Source organism: Parambassis ranga, chromosome 18 (assembly GCF_900634625.1).
Source record: "Parambassis ranga chromosome 18, fParRan2.1, whole genome shotgun sequence".
Classification (NCBI taxonomy): domain Eukaryota; kingdom Metazoa; phylum Chordata; class Actinopteri; family Ambassidae; genus Parambassis; species Parambassis ranga.
In genome coordinates, this window is record NC_041038.1 from 11,339,503 (window position 1) to 11,359,869 (window position 20,367).

General features: G+C 43.5%; 1 protein-coding gene across 1 annotated transcript in view; it reads right to left on the minus strand.

Moving 5' to 3' along the window:
- The window catches only part of rin1b (Ras and Rab interactor 1b), a 36,826-nt gene that overhangs the window by 7,711 nt on the left and 8,748 nt on the right, over positions 1 to 20,367 (minus strand). The window contains exons 3-9 of the mRNA XM_028429804.1: positions 4,392 to 4,535; positions 3,665 to 3,779; positions 3,368 to 3,440; positions 2,958 to 3,049; positions 1,786 to 1,961; positions 1,429 to 1,713; positions 777 to 1,335 (exon numbers count right to left, since the gene is read on the minus strand). Of these exons, the coding sequence (XP_028285605.1) occupies positions 777 to 1,335; positions 1,429 to 1,713; positions 1,786 to 1,961; positions 2,958 to 3,049; positions 3,368 to 3,440; positions 3,665 to 3,779; positions 4,392 to 4,535 (1,444 nt within the window). The remainder of the gene's footprint in view (positions 1 to 776; positions 1,336 to 1,428; positions 1,714 to 1,785; positions 1,962 to 2,957; positions 3,050 to 3,367; positions 3,441 to 3,664; positions 3,780 to 4,391; positions 4,536 to 20,367) is intronic.

Sequence of the window (20,367 nt, forward strand, 5' to 3'; positions counted from 1 at the left end):
GAAGGCAGCGTCCAACTCTCCCCTCAAGCCTCTGCGCAGCCAGCAAACATCCATGCAAACACACCAAAATAAGAAAGGCCTACACACAGGAGCGTTTGAAAAAGGTCCAACTACACATCATACAAAAGTAACACGCAACAATGTCTTTAAAATCACGCTCCTTGGACGTGAGTGCGGGCGCGTCGGGCAGGGCTTTCCTAATGCTGTTTTCTAAATACCAGAGACAATATGAGCTCCAGTGAATGAGGCTCTACCCCCCACGCAAACTACTTTGTGTTGACAGTGCCTTTCACTGGAGCCTGGGCAGCCCACCATTTATCAGAAAAGGCTGTTTCCATAGACCTGCGTCCTCTGGCACGGTCTCTATTGAATCACTGTTTTCTAATAGTACAGTTTTATTATTTTTTTCCCTCCTTTCTCTCTCCTTCAGTCCCTTTGCTGCACTCCTCCTTTTGATGTTATAAATTAATTGTGCATGCAAATTAGACGCTCACAATGTTCAGCTCAGACTGCACAGTCAGCTAAACTCAATCCAGTAATTCACCCAGTGAGACAAACCCAGTTACAATTCCTTTGTGAGAGATTTCTAGAGAAAATAATTGTGTGAAATCACTTTGGTTTGTATTGTTTTACTTTAACTAATGTTTAAAATATACGTAATAAACGTATTCCATCTCTGACCAGCTTAGATCTGCCACATTTCTTTAGAGACTTAAGATGTAAGTTCCTTTTAACTGATGCTTTAATAGCTAAAGTGTTTGAACATGTTTGTTTACCTTTCTCGTTCTCTGGCACCAGGGTTTCGATGGGAGGCTCCAGCTCCCCGCTGTCCAGCAGGCAGCACTTAGCCTGAGACAGAAAGAGGCGCAGGCCCTGCAGAAGCTGCACAGAGGTTACCCGTGAAGAGGAAGAGGATGATGAAGACGAGGAGGTCAGGGACTTCAGCACTTCTCTCTGCTCCAGGAGGAAATCCTGAACCATGCCCCCAAAGGTTGAGCGCCTGTCTCTGGACAGCTCCTCCACAAGTCGGGTCAGCCGCTTGTCTGGGGCGAAGAAGCAGACGAACGCCTCACTCATGCGGTGTAGCCCGCCACGACCACGAGAGCGAACAAGCGGTGGGCGCTGATAGATGTATGGTTGGGTTGGGACCATGCTTTCTGATTCGGAGTCTGAGTCATTGTCCTCGTCCATACTGCTGAAGGAGCTGCTGCTGTCGAGCTCGGCCAAAGACGGGGCTGGACGGCGCTCGAGGGCCAAGACCGCCACCTCGATACCTTGCTCCCCAGCTTCGGCTGTGGGCTGGGCCTTTGGAGGCTCCTCCACTTTGGCAGATGTCTTTAAATGATAGAAAGTCATCGTTGTAAATGATAACTAAGCTTAGGCAAAGCATAGGTGTGGAATGTAAATAAACATTCTGACTGTTATTACTTGTGGCACATAGACAGACATCATGTCCTCTTCCTCTGCAGACCCTGGGGACACAGCAGGGGTTCTCCTCAGGACGCCCGCACCGGCGTGAACTCTCCTCTGCGGGTTGGCGTCAGCCTTGTACAGCCTCTCTGACCCACTAGGTTGCTCTTCTGACAGGGTAGGTGAGAAGGAGCTGATCCCCTCGAGGGACAGATTCATGGAGGACTCAGAGAGGCGGAGCCGCATGCTGCGCTTGAAGCGGTGCCGCTTATTGGAGGCACTGTGGTTTGTAATCTGTGGCTGCTGTAAAGCATGACTGGTCAGTTTGGCAGATACAATGCAAGTGGAATGAAGGGTCAAGGGGTTTGCACTAACCTTGACCTCCAGCTGAAGGAAGAGCGGGTTGATGAAGCAGAGTTTGCCTTGCTGGCCTCGGTTCAGCAGGAAACTTCGGTCTTGGGCCATCGCCATCTGGGCCTGGCTGCTGCTGCTGGTCGATGGCTCAATTGGCCCATTTTGAATGTCTGAAGCACTTGGCGGACTCCAGAAATCTTGAGGAAAATCCAGAAGGGAGAAATGATATCCAGATCCTTAATGTAATACGGCAATAACTGTGAACCTCTTTAGTCCAACAACCATCCCAATTCTACCTGAAGAACATGACATCTTTTTGTAATAATGACTGTGCAGAACCATGAAGAGTAAGAGTCTGTCATTTTTAGCCACCATGAAGTCACACGTCGCGCTACACTACAACAGTACATGCTACTGTGTCAAAGCTGGCAGCCACTACTTTAGTAGTTTACTCTCTCACATTTACAACTTTTGTTTTCTGTCAGTGATTCGACCCTACAAACATGTTTCCCAAAGCTAAACCAATGTTTTACACGAATATGCATGTTTCTTTGAAGTTCTGTAAGGATGATCTATGCAAGCTGCTCTGACAGGCTAACATCAACATGTGAGTTCACTGTCTTGTTTAGCATGTTAGCATGGGGGAATTAGTGTTGTGCTATCAGCAGGTTTGAGAAGTGTATCTTTAAAGTTATAAATCTTCCTGACATGAAGGCCCTCATCTAATACCCCGTTCACACTGGGGGAAAAAATGTGGCTTAAGCAGGATTCGGCCGCATCCAGATCAATCCAGATGTGTTTTTTTCTGAGTGTGAACACCTCGAATCCGGCTGTATCCAGTTTGGTTTCAATCTGGCTAGATCCACCCACGAGAGGTGGATCTAGCCGGATTGGCTCAAATGTGGCTCAGGTGTGAACGCAAATGTGGCGAGTGAATCCGGCTAGCGACATGCTACTTCCAGTTAGCGACATGCTACTTCCGGTGAGTGACATACTACTTCCGGTTTACGGGGCGCGACACGGGACAAAAAAACGCATGACGCATGCCTACTCTAGCTGGACTGACTTTCCCCAGTGTGAACGGGGCCTAACAGTTAGACTAGCACTTGAGCTGCAGCTAGCACAGCTAAATTGCTAATCTGTGTATCGTATTATTCAGGGAGAGTGAGTGTACCTGCTGCTGCTTCACTGACCTTGTCCCATGTGTGAGATGGCCTCCAGCTGCCTGTGTGTAGCAGCTTTAGCAATGGCATCAGGAAGCTGCAGAGGGAAAGGCAACACATCCCTGCAAAGACAAAAAAAAACAAACAAGATGTATGATCAGACGCTGCTGGCTAATTAGCATCAGGTAGCCTACATGGTCAAACGTATGTGGACACCCAAGACTTCACCTATAAGGAAACTTTAGCTATTAAGCTACTACTTTAAGCAAGTGGCCACGATGAACTGTGGGGTTTTGCTGTGTTGTGTTAGCTTAATGTTTCATCCCTGGAGTTTGCAGCATGGTTGTGTTGCTACCAAGGAAGCACACGTTGCAGTGTCTGGGACAAGTGTGTCCACATACTTTTGGCACTTCTGTATCTTAGCTGATTCAACATTTTACCTGCTGATACAGTAGAAGGCCACCAGTCGACACAAATCAGGGAAGCTGAGGGCCGAGCTCTCCAAGGCGAACGCTAGTTACAGAAGAGACAGAGTTTGACTGACAGCTGTAGAGGCAGTGGGACATTTTTTTAAACAGGAAATACGGCAGCTGCTCGTCCTCTCTGTCTCACATCACTTCACCCAGTTAAGTGTGTTAAAGCTGCACAGCACCACAAAACTCTACGAGCAGATAAGTGATGAGTGTTGAGCTGCAGGTGGATACTACATGCTCATGTAGCGTGTATTTTATACTCACTGGAGTCCTCCTCACAGATGAAGCACTCCTTCACAGAGGAGGCACTTCTGTCCGATGTCACCCTCAAACACAACACCTTCCTCTGGCTGGAGCTGCATTTACGCACTAAAAAAGTCTGTCAAAAGTACAAAAGTATAGATTAGAGTTACTTTACAGTCAATCTTTATTTTGCCGTTAGCACAGTTTCAAAAGTCCAGATGTTAGCTACCGCACCAGCGGTAGCTAACATCTGGACGCCCACGAGAGGTGGATCTAGCAGGATTGGCTCAAATGTGGCTCAGGTGTGAACACAAATGTGGCGAGCGAATCCGGCTAGCGACACGTTACTTCCGGTTAGCGACATGCGACTTCCGGTTAGCGATGTGCTACTTCCGGTTCACAGGGCGCGACACGGGACAAAAAACCGCACGACGCATGCGCACACGTGGTCCTACGGCGGTCTGAACGAACTCTGTATATTACAAGGCGCCACCTAGTGGTTTGGAGGACAGCAAACACGCTGAATAAAGCCGGATTGAGTGCGGACACAAGTGTGTGCTAGCCAGATTTGAAAATAGGTGTGAACGCATCCAGCTTAAAGGCTGTCTGGGCTCAATCCTACTCTAGCTGGAATGACTTTCTCCAGTGTGAACGGGGCCTATTACTCCATTAGTGCATCTCAAAGGGCACACCTGTATTATTTTAGCTGATCAGAGACACATGATGAATATGACTGAATGATCCTCACCCCAACAGGCTCTCTAAGCAGGATATAAATGGCGGCGTCTTGGTTGAGTGACAGCTGCAGCCACACAGGGTGTGTGAGCAGCAGACGATCCAGGACGCTGAAGGCCCGCTGAGAGTCGCGCTGTGTGCTGCCCACCCCCTGCATCTGCAAAAATGAAAAAGGTTCCTATCAGTTATTTCAACCTGACTCAGGCTACAATTCACACAGGGTCTCATCATTGACTACTGGACATGTATTTTCCAAAATAAGATCACATTTATCCAGCAGTTAAGAGCCGCTCTTCACAACTCTAAATAGCTATACATTTATGTATGAGCACATTTTACCCAGAACTGTTGTCATGCTGTAACCCTATAGGTGCACTTTACTTTGACCTGCTGTCTGAAACCAGCTTTTAACTGACTAATGTTTCACCAACAAACTTCAGTTCAAAGTTCCTGAACGTTTAAAAGCAGCTTTACATCCGTCTGTTCCTTCTATAATTTGCCAAAGTGTTGCTCTGTGCTTCGCGTGCTGCACACCTCTCCTCCTTCTGTCTTCACTATGACAACAGAAAACATGTTTCTGAGGAATTTATTGAGCTTAGTTTTTTTTTTTTTTTTTTTTTAAAACTCACGTCTCAAATGTATTTAAAATGTCAAATGAGTGTTTTTATTTAGTTGTTATTATTATGTTAATGCGATCAATCATGGATTTACTTTCTCTCTCTCTCTCTCTCTCTCTCTCAGATTGGCTTGCTGCTGGATGTCACACTGTGTGGGCTGCCGGCGAGCGCTTTTGCGAGCGTAGCAGCAGATGGTTGCCATGGCAACGCAGGCCTACACATCCTACCAGGCATTCCCACTCAGTGAAACACCCTTTTCACTGACAAGTTGGAGACACACACACACACACACACTTTGCTCAAGGGTGACAGGTTTTCCGGGGCGCAGAGGTGTTTTATTTCTAGGAAGCTTTTTATTTTATTTTATTTTTTTTTAAACATGACTTCACTTTCTTTTTTCAGATAATAAAAAAAATATGATGCCACTTATAATGAGTAGCAGAGCTCAGATGCAGCAGCAATCTGTTTCAGTGGTATTAGAAAGCTTTATGAAAATTCTTTCCAATCAATAACACATTTGAATTTTTCACCCTTTTTTCATCCTGTCACCTATTACATAACTCCCCTCCTCTTGTGTGCCAGTCTGTACTGTAGGACCATTAACAGTAACAAACACTGAAGGTTAGGAATCAAGAGCAGCAGATATCAATCAAATGAGGGGGGTCAGCATTACATAATAAGCAGGTTTGTGTTGACAACTGAAAAAAAAGAGAGTCTGAAGGACAAAATGGCAAAAGTAAATACGTAAACACAGAATATTATATTGTTAACATTTTGTTTTTATCACTGCACACTTTAGCACACCTAGCTACGGTAACTAGCATAACTTCATATATACAGGGATACAGAGGCCATCATTTCAATACTATTGCCATTATTCATATCATACATATTACATACATTTGGTTTGAGTATGAGGTACTTTTACTGCTGCTCAGTTTCTCAGTTATCTAGATATTCTAGATATATTGATTTAAAACGAAAGAGTCATCAGAACTGTATCCATGGCAACAGTCTGTTATACATAGCAACAGTCTGTTCTTCAGAAATAACAGCCTGCAGAATGATTGTTGCACAGGATCAGAGGACTGACGGAGACAAGTTGTTGTGTGATATTAGCCTAATGTGACGGACCAATCAGAGTCCAATATTCAACACAACAATTAGCCAGATCGATCAAAATGTCTACTGCAAACAAATAAAAAAAGGTCTATCCTCATTTTGTTGAACAAAATCCGAACGTTGCTGTTTAACATGTGCTGTTTCTCCTCCCACCGCTCTGAACCAGCTCTATATCTTTACTTCAATAATCTTTTAATACTGAAAAAATATGCTGTTTGTGTGCGTCTGTATGACTCCGAGTGGGCTTGCAGAGTCACCTCATTGTATATCTGGAGCCAACCACCCCGCAGATCCACAGACCAATGACCCAACCGCACACACAACTACACACACACAAGGCTACAAGACTAGCTGAGAAAGAGAGAGAGAGAAACCCAGAGCAAGACCCAAGTGTTTCGCTAGCCATTTCCAGGTCCGCCTTACATAAAATGCAACGCTGCCCACACACACACACACACACACACACACAGAAAGACTTATGTAATTCCCTCAGAGAAAGACACACAGAGAGGGAGAAACAGAAGAGAAAGATAAAAGATAAAAATGATGAAAAGAGAAGAGAAAAGCCGCGACTGAAAATTAATGCTGTATAAGGAAATCACAACTTCAGTCAGCCCGCAGCGCTGCAGTTCAAGCTGGCAGACTGAAATTGTAATAAGCAGAAGGAGACGTACACTGTATGTCTAACAAGGTGTTTTTGCACCCGAGGGCAGTAGCAGCAGTAGCGGGAAATACCAGGAAGTCTGATGCTGATGCTGCTGCTGCTGCTGAGTGCACTTAGCAAGAAGAAGATGAAGAGACATTTAGGGCAATACTTAGTCTAAAGAGGGGCTGGAGGGAGGAGTGGGAGGAGAGGCAGTACCGAGCCCAGTGCTGAGAGTCTGTGGGGAGTTTTTGGAAAACCCTAAATTACGCTACCTCCTGTACAAGGTAGAAGAAGGAGTAGGAATGAGATGAGCTTAGAAACTGCACTGATTTAATGGCTACTTTGGAAAGGCAACATCAGATTTTATTGTACAAATGTTGACTGATTGCTTGAGAAAACCTCACTATGTTACACCTTTTGGAATTTGGAAAGAAAAAATGAACACTGGACAGAAGGACAGAGTGATGACAAGCTGATGGAGTGACTCAAACACTTACAAAAGACACATTTTCTAACAGATCCAAGGTGCTATAGGTATTAGCGATGGCCTCCACTTGCCAGTTTTATTTAGACTTTGAATGCACTGGTACGTCATCACCAGCTGCCACTCATCGAAGCACAACATCATGTATCTGAGCAACATGTTGGTTGGATGGGCCAGAAGACAAAAGAAGCTGTTCAGAGATGGAGGTAATGAGGATGAATAAAAGGATGACAAAGAGACAGAACTCAACATTTTTGGGAGAACAGTGTAGGCTGACAGAGATCACTGACAACGAGCAGCTGCTCAGCCTCACGCAGATGGACAACATCATGTGTCCACATTTGCCGGACGCAAATGTCCGCCTCCAGAGCTGTGTCCTCTCAGGCTGTGTGTGGAAGCACAGTGGCGCCCCCAAGAGACCAAACCCTTATTGAAGGCTGCATACAGATATACTCTGATGTGAAGAACAAGGTTTTGTCAGGTGAGACGTTTTAATTGTTCTTTAACCTAGAGTGATAAAAGTACACTTAGAGGACTTTCAATAAGGACAGCCATGTTGGACCGCTGAACTGAAGTCTGAAAACATCATACATTTTCTGAGATGATGTTTAAAGCCAGGAAAAGCACAGAAAAAAATGTAGAATTAACCAGAGGGAGGACACAACTCAACTCGAGTTATATGCTCCTGAACAATTCCACTGTTAGGCTACTCCAAAAATGACACTAGACTTTCAACCAGGCCTGTTGGAACACCTTCAAGTTCAGTACAGATTTGGAAGTTTTTCTAAAGCACAAAGACAAATCCTGATTATATGTACATTCACAAGAGGCATTCTAGGTGCAGTCACTCAAAATTTGACCATTACTGTTGTTTACCTGGTGTGGTGGAGCTTATATTTCCCTAAACTAGGGCTGAACGATCTATCGTTTTAGACCGAAAATTGCGATCTCAGACAACGCGATTTTGAGATTGTCAAAGCCACAGTTTTTTGCACTGCTCCTAACTGAATCAGGTTTTGTTTTGTCAAATGCTACGGCTGAAAACGAAAAGAAAACGGAGGAACTGGTCCCTAAAACGAACTCCAACTTCATGTGCACTAAAACTTGATTTGAAAAAAAATCGTGGATGAAATCGAAATCGCAATATTTGCCAGAAAAATCGCAATTCAATTTATTCTTAAAATCCTTCAGCCCTACCCTAAACCTAACCGAGTAGTTTTGGTGGCTAAATCAAACCAAACACCAGTTAAAGCAACAACAGAAATCAACATAATAATGCTATGATGTCTCCTACATGCAGGCTGTGTCATGGCATGTCATTAACAACCAACACATTCTGTTGTTTTATGCCTGAGGACACGTTCAATATTCTCCCAGAGCTGATGAACACACCAGATAGAAAAATCAATCCAATCATGTAACCAAATAGTTTGTCGGTTTGTTTTTCATCGGTCAGTCCCACAATGTCTTTCACACTGTTTCAGAAACATTAAATCTGTCTGAGTCACAGGAAGAGATCAATCAAAGGAAACTCTTAGCTTGCTGTATTGAACTTGCATTTCAGTGCCCTCCAGAGAATGCATGTGAACTTAAGTGCAGCAAAGAATGACAGGTTTTCAGTTAAGGGAATCAAACCATCACATGCAACACATCTGCACACTGTATTGATAATGAATTTTGCACAGTACATGACATTTTATCCACAGGAAAAAAAGACACAGTCCAAATCAAAACAAACCAAGTGGAGTCTCTTGAGACAGCAGCAGTGGGAAGACGAGGAGGAAACTGAATTCTCAGCTACATCTCCCACCCCCTCGACACCGAGCTGATGCACACCATCTCCAGCCTCTGCCTCATCATCATCCAAGTTACAGCACACAGACTTGACAAATGTAACCCCCAGCCAAGAAACATGCAATGAGAGTGATACTGAAAACAGACAACAATGTTGTGCACTTTGCTCCCTGTCACATCTTACATACTGTTATTCCATCTGGAGATTTAGATCAATAGCAGGAAGCCAGCAGAGCCACTGGAAATACACACATTTCACTTCAATGTATCTACATTACAAAAGATTAGTCCATTTAAATGTTAAATGACTGACAGACTTAATTTGCCATTGAGTAACCCATTCAAAAAAGGCTACACTAAAGGAAACGACTCATATTCAGTCAACCTGCATGTCAAACACTATAACATGTCAAAAACTAAACTACACACACACGTCTCCTCCTATTATGCCACAGAGCTCTAACAGGCACATCCAGCAGAAAGCGAAACTTTACCAAAACTACTGCAGCCCAGGCACAAAATAAAGTGTCCATGCACTGTCGACACCAGACACCGTAGCTCTCTGCATACTGTCAATTTGCAGTAGTGACAATACTTTAACATGACCTGATCCCAACTAGCCACCCACCGTTCTTCAACATTTTTTAACACAACAATTAGGGGTTTCTTTTCCATTTACATGCAGCCAATTAAAGTTCAAAAATATTTTTAATCACCTGTTGAAACATTGACAATATCCTCTGGTTACTTGTATATAATATACTTGAGTACATGGGTACATCTATGCATTAAATTCTATACCAGCTTTATTAAGGAAACTTCTCTGACTTTGTTAAACACTAAATCATCACAGCCAGTGTGTCCTGAATGTTCATCTGTGTCCATAGTGTTTGACGCCAGCCACAAGCATCAGACTGCACAATCTCTCATTTGCACAAGATTGACCATGACGGTGGCTAAGTATAGCCAGCAACCCATCACCGCATGCGTGGGATGACTAATGGAACAACATAATTGCAGTGGGCTATAAGTATCCACAGGGGGCAACAGTGGGCACAGGGGCCTGCTGACTGATGACAGGTGTCCGTTTTGATGCCTGCTGCAAAAGCACTGCAGCGATGGCACTCACTCAGGGCCACTGACAGGGAAGTGAGAGCTGTTTGTGTGTGTGTGTGTGTGACAAAGTTGTACAAAGCTATTAGGATGAGTCAGAAGCAACACTTGGGGTGTAGGAGAGAAGAAGGACTGTTAGCATAACTGTGAATTTTCATAATTTTAGAAGCATATCGGTTAACTGGCGTGATGATTCATAAGGAGCATTATCACAAATAGTTCTGTCAGACCAGTGGTGCGTGTGTGTGTGTGTGCGTATGCTACAAACCGTCCATTATGATGTCATAAAATTATTAACTGTGATTTTTGTTTCTCCATAAATAGTCCACATGATTTTTTTTTTGATTTTTTCCTTTGACACAAAGCCGAATAACACTCTGAACAACGGATATGATTGTTACACACCTAAAATGTGAATGTTTAAATTAAATAAATAAAGCTTTGCATTAAAAAATACAGTGTTTGGCTTTTAAACACACACTAAATTATAGGTGTGTAGACGTATGAATTGTCAGAATATTGTAGAGAAGATTGAAGCAAGGCGTCTGGACTTGTAGAGTTTTCTAGAAGACGTCTCGCTGCTCATCCAAGCAGCTTCATCAGTTTTAACTGTTTGGTGGGGAAACATGGTTTATATGTGGTTACAGACCTCAGTGGGTGGGTCTGGGTAAAACTTTAAAAAACTTACAAACAATAGCACTAAATGTTTCCATACTTACCTGTGATGTTCTGGCTGACTGGGCCAGGTGTGTCTAACGACTGGCTAACGACTATGAAACTGCCGCAGGGGGACTGATTGACAGCCCTTTGTTCTTACTGTGAGTATGTGCAAACTTCCTGGAATGGATGGAATCACTGCATTGTATGTGGTAGAAAGATGATGTCTGAGGCCACCACCTCTGTTAAGGGAAGGTTTTTCCAGCTTAACATAGATGGCTTCCTTGACTCCTCTTTCCAGTGCCTCTTTCCAGTGCCTTAAGAAAAAATAATGACTGAATCTTTTTTTCTCACCATGTTTTGGAGCTCGTTTGGAAAGGCTGCCCTCGAGCTGCAGTGCTAAATCTGTCCATCTGAACGGGTCCTTCTATGTAGCATTTCTCATTTTGAAATCAAAATTCTCTCATCATGAGCAGTGAAGACTTGCCAGAACAACAATCTAGTTCCAGTCTACCTACTGTACTTGTGTCTCACAAAAATGACAGAAACTTTTTCCAAGAAGCTGTCAGTTGTTATTGTCACTTCTCGAAAACAACAAAACAACCTCGCTGTCGGGTTTTCACACCACCTTTCTAATAAACATTCACATTTGAGAAACAAGGACTCCTCTGTTAAAGCAAAACCTCAGCATGAGAAAAAAATACAATAGGATCCTTACAGTAAAAAAAGTAAAGTATTTTTTTATCCTGCCTTTTCTGATCTGGTTTGACCTGTGTGATTCATGGTGTGACTAATGACGCATGAGGAGCACTTCATACAAAATGTTATTTTTGTAAAAGCACTGTTAGGTAATGTCAGAGATTTTCAATAAGCATGTGTGAACAATATCTAAAAACCGCAGTTTTGTTAGGGATAGCTTTCCAAAACACAGAGCTGTGTATTTTAATGCTGAGAGTTTACTTTACGTCTATCAAACGATTTAATATGTTTCTACATGACTGCTATACATTAAATGACTTAACGATTCAATAATAATAATAATAGGTGTTTGGGGTGGAAACACCCAGTGTCAATGACGATGAGGGATCACTTTCATCCTCCACTTTCAGATTGTGTTAGAGTGACCACAAGAGGACAAAAGCCTGCATTAATATTGTTTCTCTCTGAAGCAGCCAAGAAGGGAGGGTGTCAAGACTGACCCTTTCCAATTCAAGTCTATTTTAGACTGTTCAAGCTGTTCATGTTGAAATTCATAAGGAACCAATCTATGTTTCTACTATCTTTATTTCCATAAAGAAAAATCCACCTGGGCTCTACCCCTCTAGTATATGTATTAACATACAGTGGCTTCACTGTTCAAAGAACGAGGAAATGAAGTTTGATTACTGAGAATGTTAAAAAACGGTTCTGAAAACAGGGGTAAAAACAGAAGTACAGCTGACTCACTAAAGATGCACTTCAGCCCTCCTCATTCCAGATAGAACCATTGACAGTAAAAACTATGGACAGAGCTTCCGTGACGTCACCTGTATGTTTCTGAAGAGCCGTTCTGAGGCTCGGTGGGAGGTTCCAGGACGTTGATGACCGCCGCCATGTTGGCAGCGTCACGTCCGCCAAAACTCCAAATATGGACAAAGAGGGGGAGCACGAGCGGGGTTTAGGGGGGCGGGCGATTGTGGAAGCAGGAAACTCACGCTGTGATACGTCAACCGTCTGTCACTCAAGCGGCAACGTCCATAATTATGCGTAATTTTAAGTCAGAATACAATTGAAACGAGTGGGTTGTAAAAAAATTCACCCCCCCCCCCCCCCGTACAATCGACACTAGAAGAGAACCTATCATCTGAGACCAGAGTGGTTTTTTGTACCAGGCTGTAAACATGTTTTTTTCTGCTGTGAAGTCGGCCATTTTAACATGGGAGTCTATGGGAAATGACTCACTTTTGGAGCCAGCCCCCAGTGGTTGCGGCGTGAATTACACGTTTTGACACTTCCGCATGGGCTTCAAGTCTGAGCCCCAAAGGCTGCCGCTTGGATAGAACACATTTTTATAGCGGAACTCAAAGGGGCCCAAAACTCAGGAGGAATTAATTTAAAGTGACACAGAGCAAAACTTTGAGCAGACTCATTTGTAGTCAAGTTGTTGTTCCTTACTATACATGGTCGCTCTTCTTGCTGCCATGTTGCTCTAACATCAAGTCAAATGAGAGTTTAGTCAGTCAAAATGTCATAAGAACAATGTGGGAGTAATTAGCACTTATGCTAATCTTACAGCAGCTGCTGCTGTGTCAGTATCGTCATCTTGAACTCTTTCTCCTTCCAGTAAAAACAAAGATTCTGCAGAAGTCTCTGAACTCCACTCTTCTGGAGAACAGTCCACTTTATTCCGTGGAAAAAAACACGCAGGACGACGTTTGTTTTTAGCTGTTAGCCTAGCACAGACACCTTGATGAGCATCCTCCTAGCATACCGCGCTACCACGGACTACTCTTCACATCATTCACCGCGGAGGGACACGGTCCTGGTCTCGGTAGAAAAAAAAAAACAAGAGTATGTAGCTTTGGGTTTCCCAGAGTCTTTGGCCAATGGCAGCTTTTGTTATTGTCGGTGGAACCTGCCCAATGGAGCGCTCGCCATCTTTTACAAGCGCCGTCCAGGTGTGAGACGTGCACAGACGGTGGGTCGGCACCGCCATTTTGACGGCGGAAAGCTAAAGAAAACAAGCGCACCCGAAGCTGTCAACAGAAGAGAAGCTAGCTTTGACGGAAGTTTGTTTTTTATTTGACAGGAGAAATAAATAATATGACGGTGGCAGTTTTTACAACTTGGAATACTCTTATATTAAACTAGTGCTAATGCTTTTGATCAGTAGACCCTCACGGAATTAATGAAGGTGTAGCTATTGGTTAGCATGCTAACTTCAATAGATTTCTCAGCAACACACAGAGGTGTAATGTTTTTATTTTTGAATTTTTGAATTAAAATATTTCATTGCTACATTTATAGCTTGATTACATGCTAGTAGCATAATGCTATCTGAGTGTATAGTTGGCTAGCTTGCCATATTATGCTAGCAGTGGCAGGGAGTCAGCTTGTAGCTTAGCTTCACGGCTTAATGGCTCACTTTGTTTACAATTTAAATGTATGAAAATATACCAGCCTCGTTGTACTCAACTAGTAATAATGCAGCTTAAGACTTAAGAATTGATCAGCGCTGATGAAGTTCACTGAATGTCCACAGGTGTCACTGTCTGTTATGTGTTTTCTGATTCTTACATTTTAAAGTAAAAGAGTTTTGGGTTCTCCAAGTAAATAATGATTTGTTGATTTATTTTGTGCTTCTCTTTTGTTCTTTTGTAAGTCACAAGCACACTGTAAACTCTACAGAACTGCACATTAGCACCCCTCTTCTGCGGAGCCACATACAGCACTGGGTGCTAATTAGGAAGCAAAGTAGAAGGAGCTGTAACAAGCGTTACTCCTCTGGAGGAGGTTCTGATATAAAAATTCTTTGTTAGTGCCTTTACTTTTTTGTGTTCGCCGTCATTATATCTGCCAGATATTTCAAAATGGTGGACATTTGTTTCAGGACAAAAGTTTTTTTTTTGTCTTATAGGTGCTGTGTTGTATGGTGATGACACCATCAGTTCCTCAGCGGCGATGGGGGAAGCCTGCCATCTACATGAGTCAGGTTACTGTAACGTGTCTGTCTGCGCACCACTTCCAGCACCAAGGACAGACTGCTCTGCAAAGGACTGAACTCTGTCCAACAGCTCTGAGCGTCATGCTTGGGCACTCTGCGATAGCACTCCTCCTACACAACACAGGGCAAAACTCAGCCCCCCTCCCACTATACACACACACACATACATACATACATATATATATATATATATACACACAGCACACATTTGGTCATGTCACCTTCAAAATTAACATCCGCAGTCAACAATCACAGACTTCATGTAGGTAGGCTACATAATCACAGTGATGGACTTCAATCAGTTCACCTCATCTGCATTTATAGGGACCAAAATCATGTAAAGTCACCAAAACACCACTTACAGTAATGTGCCTCTCAGAATTAACGAGCAAAACAACAGCAAGGAAGTGGGAACATCACATCTACTCCTACGCAGACAGGATGGCACTTCAGTTTTAAAGTTATGTAACAGTCCAATGGTGTGAGATTACAATGCCCTCAGAGGGGAGACGAGAGATCAACATAGTCAGAAAAATACAAAAACAAAGTCTGAGCAGCTAATTGAACACTGTCCTGGTCCCCTATAAAGAAGCAGATTTGAACTGAACGTCAGTGATTGTGGATGATTTTTTAAAAGCTTTTGGATCCAAAGAATCATCAGTGAAGTTCAAATAAAGCCTGACAGCCCCACAGACCTGTGACTATATAATTGGTTAGTGCACACAAATGCAACTTTTCCCATAATAAAATAACACCTGAGGCAGTTCTGGCTCCATCATCACAATATTTCTGGCACTCCTCGTCGCTAATTGATTAATTGGCAGAGCTCTAATGATGAGGAGACGCACATGCATGAATCACAGAGCTGCATTGTTTACCAAGACGTCCCCTGCTGACCGGAAACTACGTTAAACAACAAACGCCAACGCGCATTGAACTTGAGAAGAGAAGGAGACCTTCAAAAGGAGGAGAAATGATTAATACAGGTTCTGTAGCCTGCAGCTTTCCAGCAGGTGCCAACTCTCCAAGAATGTGTTGGGGTTGTTTTTTTTTTTTTTAGTCGTCGCTTTTTTTTCTTTTTTTAAGCAATTTCCAAAAAATAAAATAAAATAAAAAAAGAATAAACTTACCTTCTCCGTGAAGGTGGGAACAGGTGCTGCGCAGAGCGGTGTTGTGTCTAATTAGGCGTCCAGAAGAGTTTAATGTTGATGTGTGAAGACGGTGCTGAGCCTCCGAGTCCGAGCACCACGCTGTGGGAGCGCGGGCTTGTCAAGAAAATGCGCACAACACTGGTGACAAGGCGGAGGAGCGCATTTTTAATTTTGTCTGAGCATCTGAAGTGATACACAGTCACAGCGCAGACACAGTGTGTATGTGTGTGTGTGTGTGTGTCTGCGCGCCCTCTTGCCGCCTCCTGACTCTGACACACACACACACACACTTTTACTTACACACAAATACGCACCTGCTGAACATATTTTGGGGATATATTACAACACAAATCATGTATATGATTAATATATATGATCTATAATCTACTATAAGTTTGTATAAACATGATAAATACAGATGTTTTATTCATTTACTGGGGCTAAAAACCTCCACAATCGTGCTTCTTATCCGCCTCCATGCATACAATACTCTATTCATGCAGGTCCTTCCATGCTAATTGAAACAATTAGCATATTCCTGCAGTGACTCATCTGAAACATCACAGTCCTCAACAACACAGTGACCATGAGGAGGAAAAAAGCCGTTGACGCGTCATTTCACCGGAACTGGACTTTGACGCACAGTGCGCCTTTTTTATGTGTGTGTGTGTGTGTGTGTGAGAGAGAGAGAGACGGAGCTATTTCTGGACCGCTGTGTCCATCATGACTCCCCTCCTCTTCTTACAGGTAACTGTATGCAGTTCCACATCTGCCCACTAGAGCGCGCCACAGGCCGCGTTAAAGGGCCAAAAGTATCATATAAAAGTGTCTGAAAGGGGGAAAGGTTTAGGAGCTGCTGCTGTTAACTTAACAATCTGCTGGTTATATGTTAGTAAAGGAATAAAAAAGGTGCAGCTGTAAATGATAAACCGGAAGGTTGGTGGTTCGATCCCAGCTCCTCCCTAGTCATTGTTGTGTGTCCTTGGGCAAGACACTTTACCAACACTGCCTCCAGTGCGCTCACTGGTGTGTGGCACTATTTGCTGGGCAGCCTTAAGCAATTTCCCTCATGGGATTATTAAAGTATTTCAAAATTCCATAAGGTCCTGGTATTGTGGATGCACACTCTCATGGTTTAGTCAGACACTTCTGGTGAACAGGGTGGGATTTGGATGACGGCAGCCATCATCAGCTCTCAGCCGGAGTGTGGACCAGGTGGAGGTGTCTCTTCCTTTGTGCCAAAGTGTTGCAGAGATCTGGATCTGCCTCACAAAGGCTCTCACGAGTCTCCAAAATGTACTTTTCTGAGCACCCTTAGCTGACATCTTGGCAGCAGCATGGACGCTGGAAATCCACTATTATGCACTGGTATGTAACCGTCGAGAGACTTCACTGGTGTTCCACAGTCTCTGATGAGGAGTGGGCACACAGTGGGTGGGGGGGGGGTCATCTTCCAGTCTCTGCCCACAGCAGGAAGGAGAACCCTGATCTGGTGACATCACCATGACCTAAGAACCTGAGACTGAAGTCTGTTTCTCTGTGTTATTGTCGAACACTTGCACGCTTTCCTCGTTCTGAGCCGGGCCTGATTGTGGTGGTTGTTGGCGCTCTGCCAGCTCCAGATGTTATTTGGCAGTAGGTCATTATTTGCTGGGCCTCAGCCATGCATCTTCTGTCCACATTTAAAAAAAAATCTAATTAGGTTTGTTTTCTTGCTTCTGTTTCCTCGTCATTTTCATGCCTCTCTCTCTCCGTCAGATGACTGTGACTCTGACATTCTGTTATTTTGAAAATGATGATAATAACACTTACAAAATGATGCCTGGCATGAGTCACTGAATGAGTTTCTACATACTCCTTTTTAATCTTCTGAGAAAATATCTCCTCTCTTCTTCTTCTTCTGCTCTTATTTGGGTCACAATGACTAAGATGAACCTTTTGTGAATAAATGTTTAATCATTCAGGGTCAGAATTTTAGGAAAGTCATCATGAGCTGACACCTCCCCAGAGAAGGCCTCTAAATTTTTATAATTACTGAGATTTTTTCATGTTTTATTTATTCAGTTCACTACTGGAAGTGCATTTTTTGCAAACTTTGTGTAATGAAGCTTCACTGCATACACTGCTTCATTTTTTCTGCAGCAGCATCAAATGTTATTGTGCTTTCCATGAAACTTTCTAGAAAATTACACACACACACACACACACAGAGAGAGGGAGGAAATGAATAAAACATTTAAGAGAAGGCTGCAAGATGCAGTTCAAAGAAACTCGTGAGTAGAGCATGTGTCTGAGTTCACGCATAAAACATTACCGTTTTCACAAATAAATGTCCAAATAATTTTTCCTCTGATGCGCCGCTACTGTAGAAGAAGAGCTGAATCCCTTACTCCAGAACAAAGTCACATCTTATACCCCGTTCACACTGGGGAAAAAAATGTGGCTTAAGCAGGATTCGGCCACATCCAGATCAATCCAGATGTGTTTTTTTTCTGAGTGTGAACACCTCGAATCCGGCTGTATCCAGTTTGATTGGCTCAAATGTGGCTCAGGTGTGAACGCAAATATGGCGAGCGAATCCAGCTAGCGACATGCTACGTCCGGTTAGCAACACGCTACTTCCGGTTAGCGATGTGCTACTCCCGGTTTACGGGGCGCGACACGGGGAAGAAAACCGCATGACGCATGCGCACACGCGGTCCTACCGCGGCCTGAACGGACTCTGTATATTACGAGGCGCCACCTAGTGGTTTGGAGGACCGTAAACATGCTGGATGAAGCCGGATTGAGTGCGGACACAAGTGTGTGATAGCCAGATTTGAAAATAGGTCTGAACGCATCCAACTTAAAGGCTGTCTGGGCTCAATCCTACTCTAGCTGGAATGACTTTCTCTAGTGTGAACAGGGCCTAATTCATCTAAATATGCTGGAGTCTGTCAAACCACAAACTTCCCAGAAACAAGATGAGACTCATATCTGGACTAGCAGCACCTCTGTGAGGCATTAAAGTACAGATGTGCATGCTCAGCCACCATTGTTAAATGTGTTAGCATGCTAAAATAATATTTCCGAGCATATTTTCCAGTTTTGTGTTGCAGTGTGATGAACTGGAGACACAGAAGGAAACCATAACACTTTTCTAGTGTCTATAAATTCTGTTATTAGAAATGAATTCCATTCAATGGGCCCAACTCCGCTACAGCACCTCTATTGACCTTCGACCCTGTCTGTGATTTAGGTAAAATTGCAAAACTAGCCTACTCTACTATTCTCCATTTTCTTTATATACAGAATTATTATACACAGTCTTCATGATCGCTGCTCCTTCTTCATATCAGACTGAACCGGCACAAGAAGCTGTATCATTCCAAGGTCAGATGTGTTTCTTTAACGTCCCATTTTCTCAAGCTGCGGTCTGCTGAACGCCTTCAGGGCTGGAGCGCTGCCTCTGTGCGCCTCACAGTGTTTCATTGCTGGGTGTAAGCCTTCTCTTTTTCTCCAGCAGCTTTCACGCGACAGATCACCATAGGGCCAGTTCTCCGTCCACTGAGTGGAAAAAGCTCCAGTGTGGCAGTCAGCAGCCACTCGGAAACCAACAGCGCAGCGCTAATGCTAATTAATTGGTACACACACACACATGCACACACACATGCACACAAGCTATCCCTCTTCTCTTTTTGCCCTCTTGCTCTCTCTCTGCACACACACACACACACTCTCTCTCTCTCTCTCTCTCTCTCTCTCTCTGGCCGCCCACAGCTCTTCAGAGTGTGAACAGAAATGGAAGTGATGTGTTGTGGTCTCAACGCCGCAAAAAAGCATATCTGACTCACAGAAAGAAAAATGAGCGGGGACAAGACACTGCTCATGTGAGATGCTGTCAGTGTGTGCATGTACATGTCACCATGTTACACTCATGTCAGATATTGTGTGTGTGTGTGTAAGCTCATATGCTGCCGGGCAGTCATGGAGATAGACGGGTCCCTTGCTGTTCAGGCCACATCATGTCGACTGGAGAGCTCTTCAGGGGAGACAAGATGACGGCTAGCAGACAGGTAGCTGCGTAGTAATACTGGAAATGACAGCGTGTGCAGTTTGGACACGTGTGTGTGTGTGCTCATGTTGAACTTTTCTTAAGTATGGAACTTTTCCTTATTTGATGCTCTATCCATGCAAATGGCATATTTATTAGGTGAAACAGCATGCACCGTGTTAGCTAAAGGGCTAATTAGCACAAGATGTTCTCAGGTAGTGACATAATGTGAACAACTAGATGCCGTAAAGCAACACAATTAGCACCCAGAACACTGCATACACACACACTGCAGAGCAAAGAGAACAGCATTTGTATATTAATTTATGCACATCGAGCCATGCACGCAACACAAAGTAACAAAATGATCCTCATTAAATTCTCATTAAAGCCATTATTTGACATGCAGCAGTTATAGCTATGAATCATAATCCAATAATCAGAAGTAGAAGATACATGTTAATGTATATCAGGGGTAAAACAGTTAGATTCGACTCTGTAGACTCTATTTCTATTATCAAAAGGCAGTTTTTTTCTCTTTGACTTTTCACCATCACACTTCTTCACACTGATGAAAATGACTCAGAAGTGTCAGAAACTGCTGTCCCTAAAAAAGGCCACTCCAAAAATAAGTCATGATAAAGGTCAGACTTCACAGCTCTCTACAGT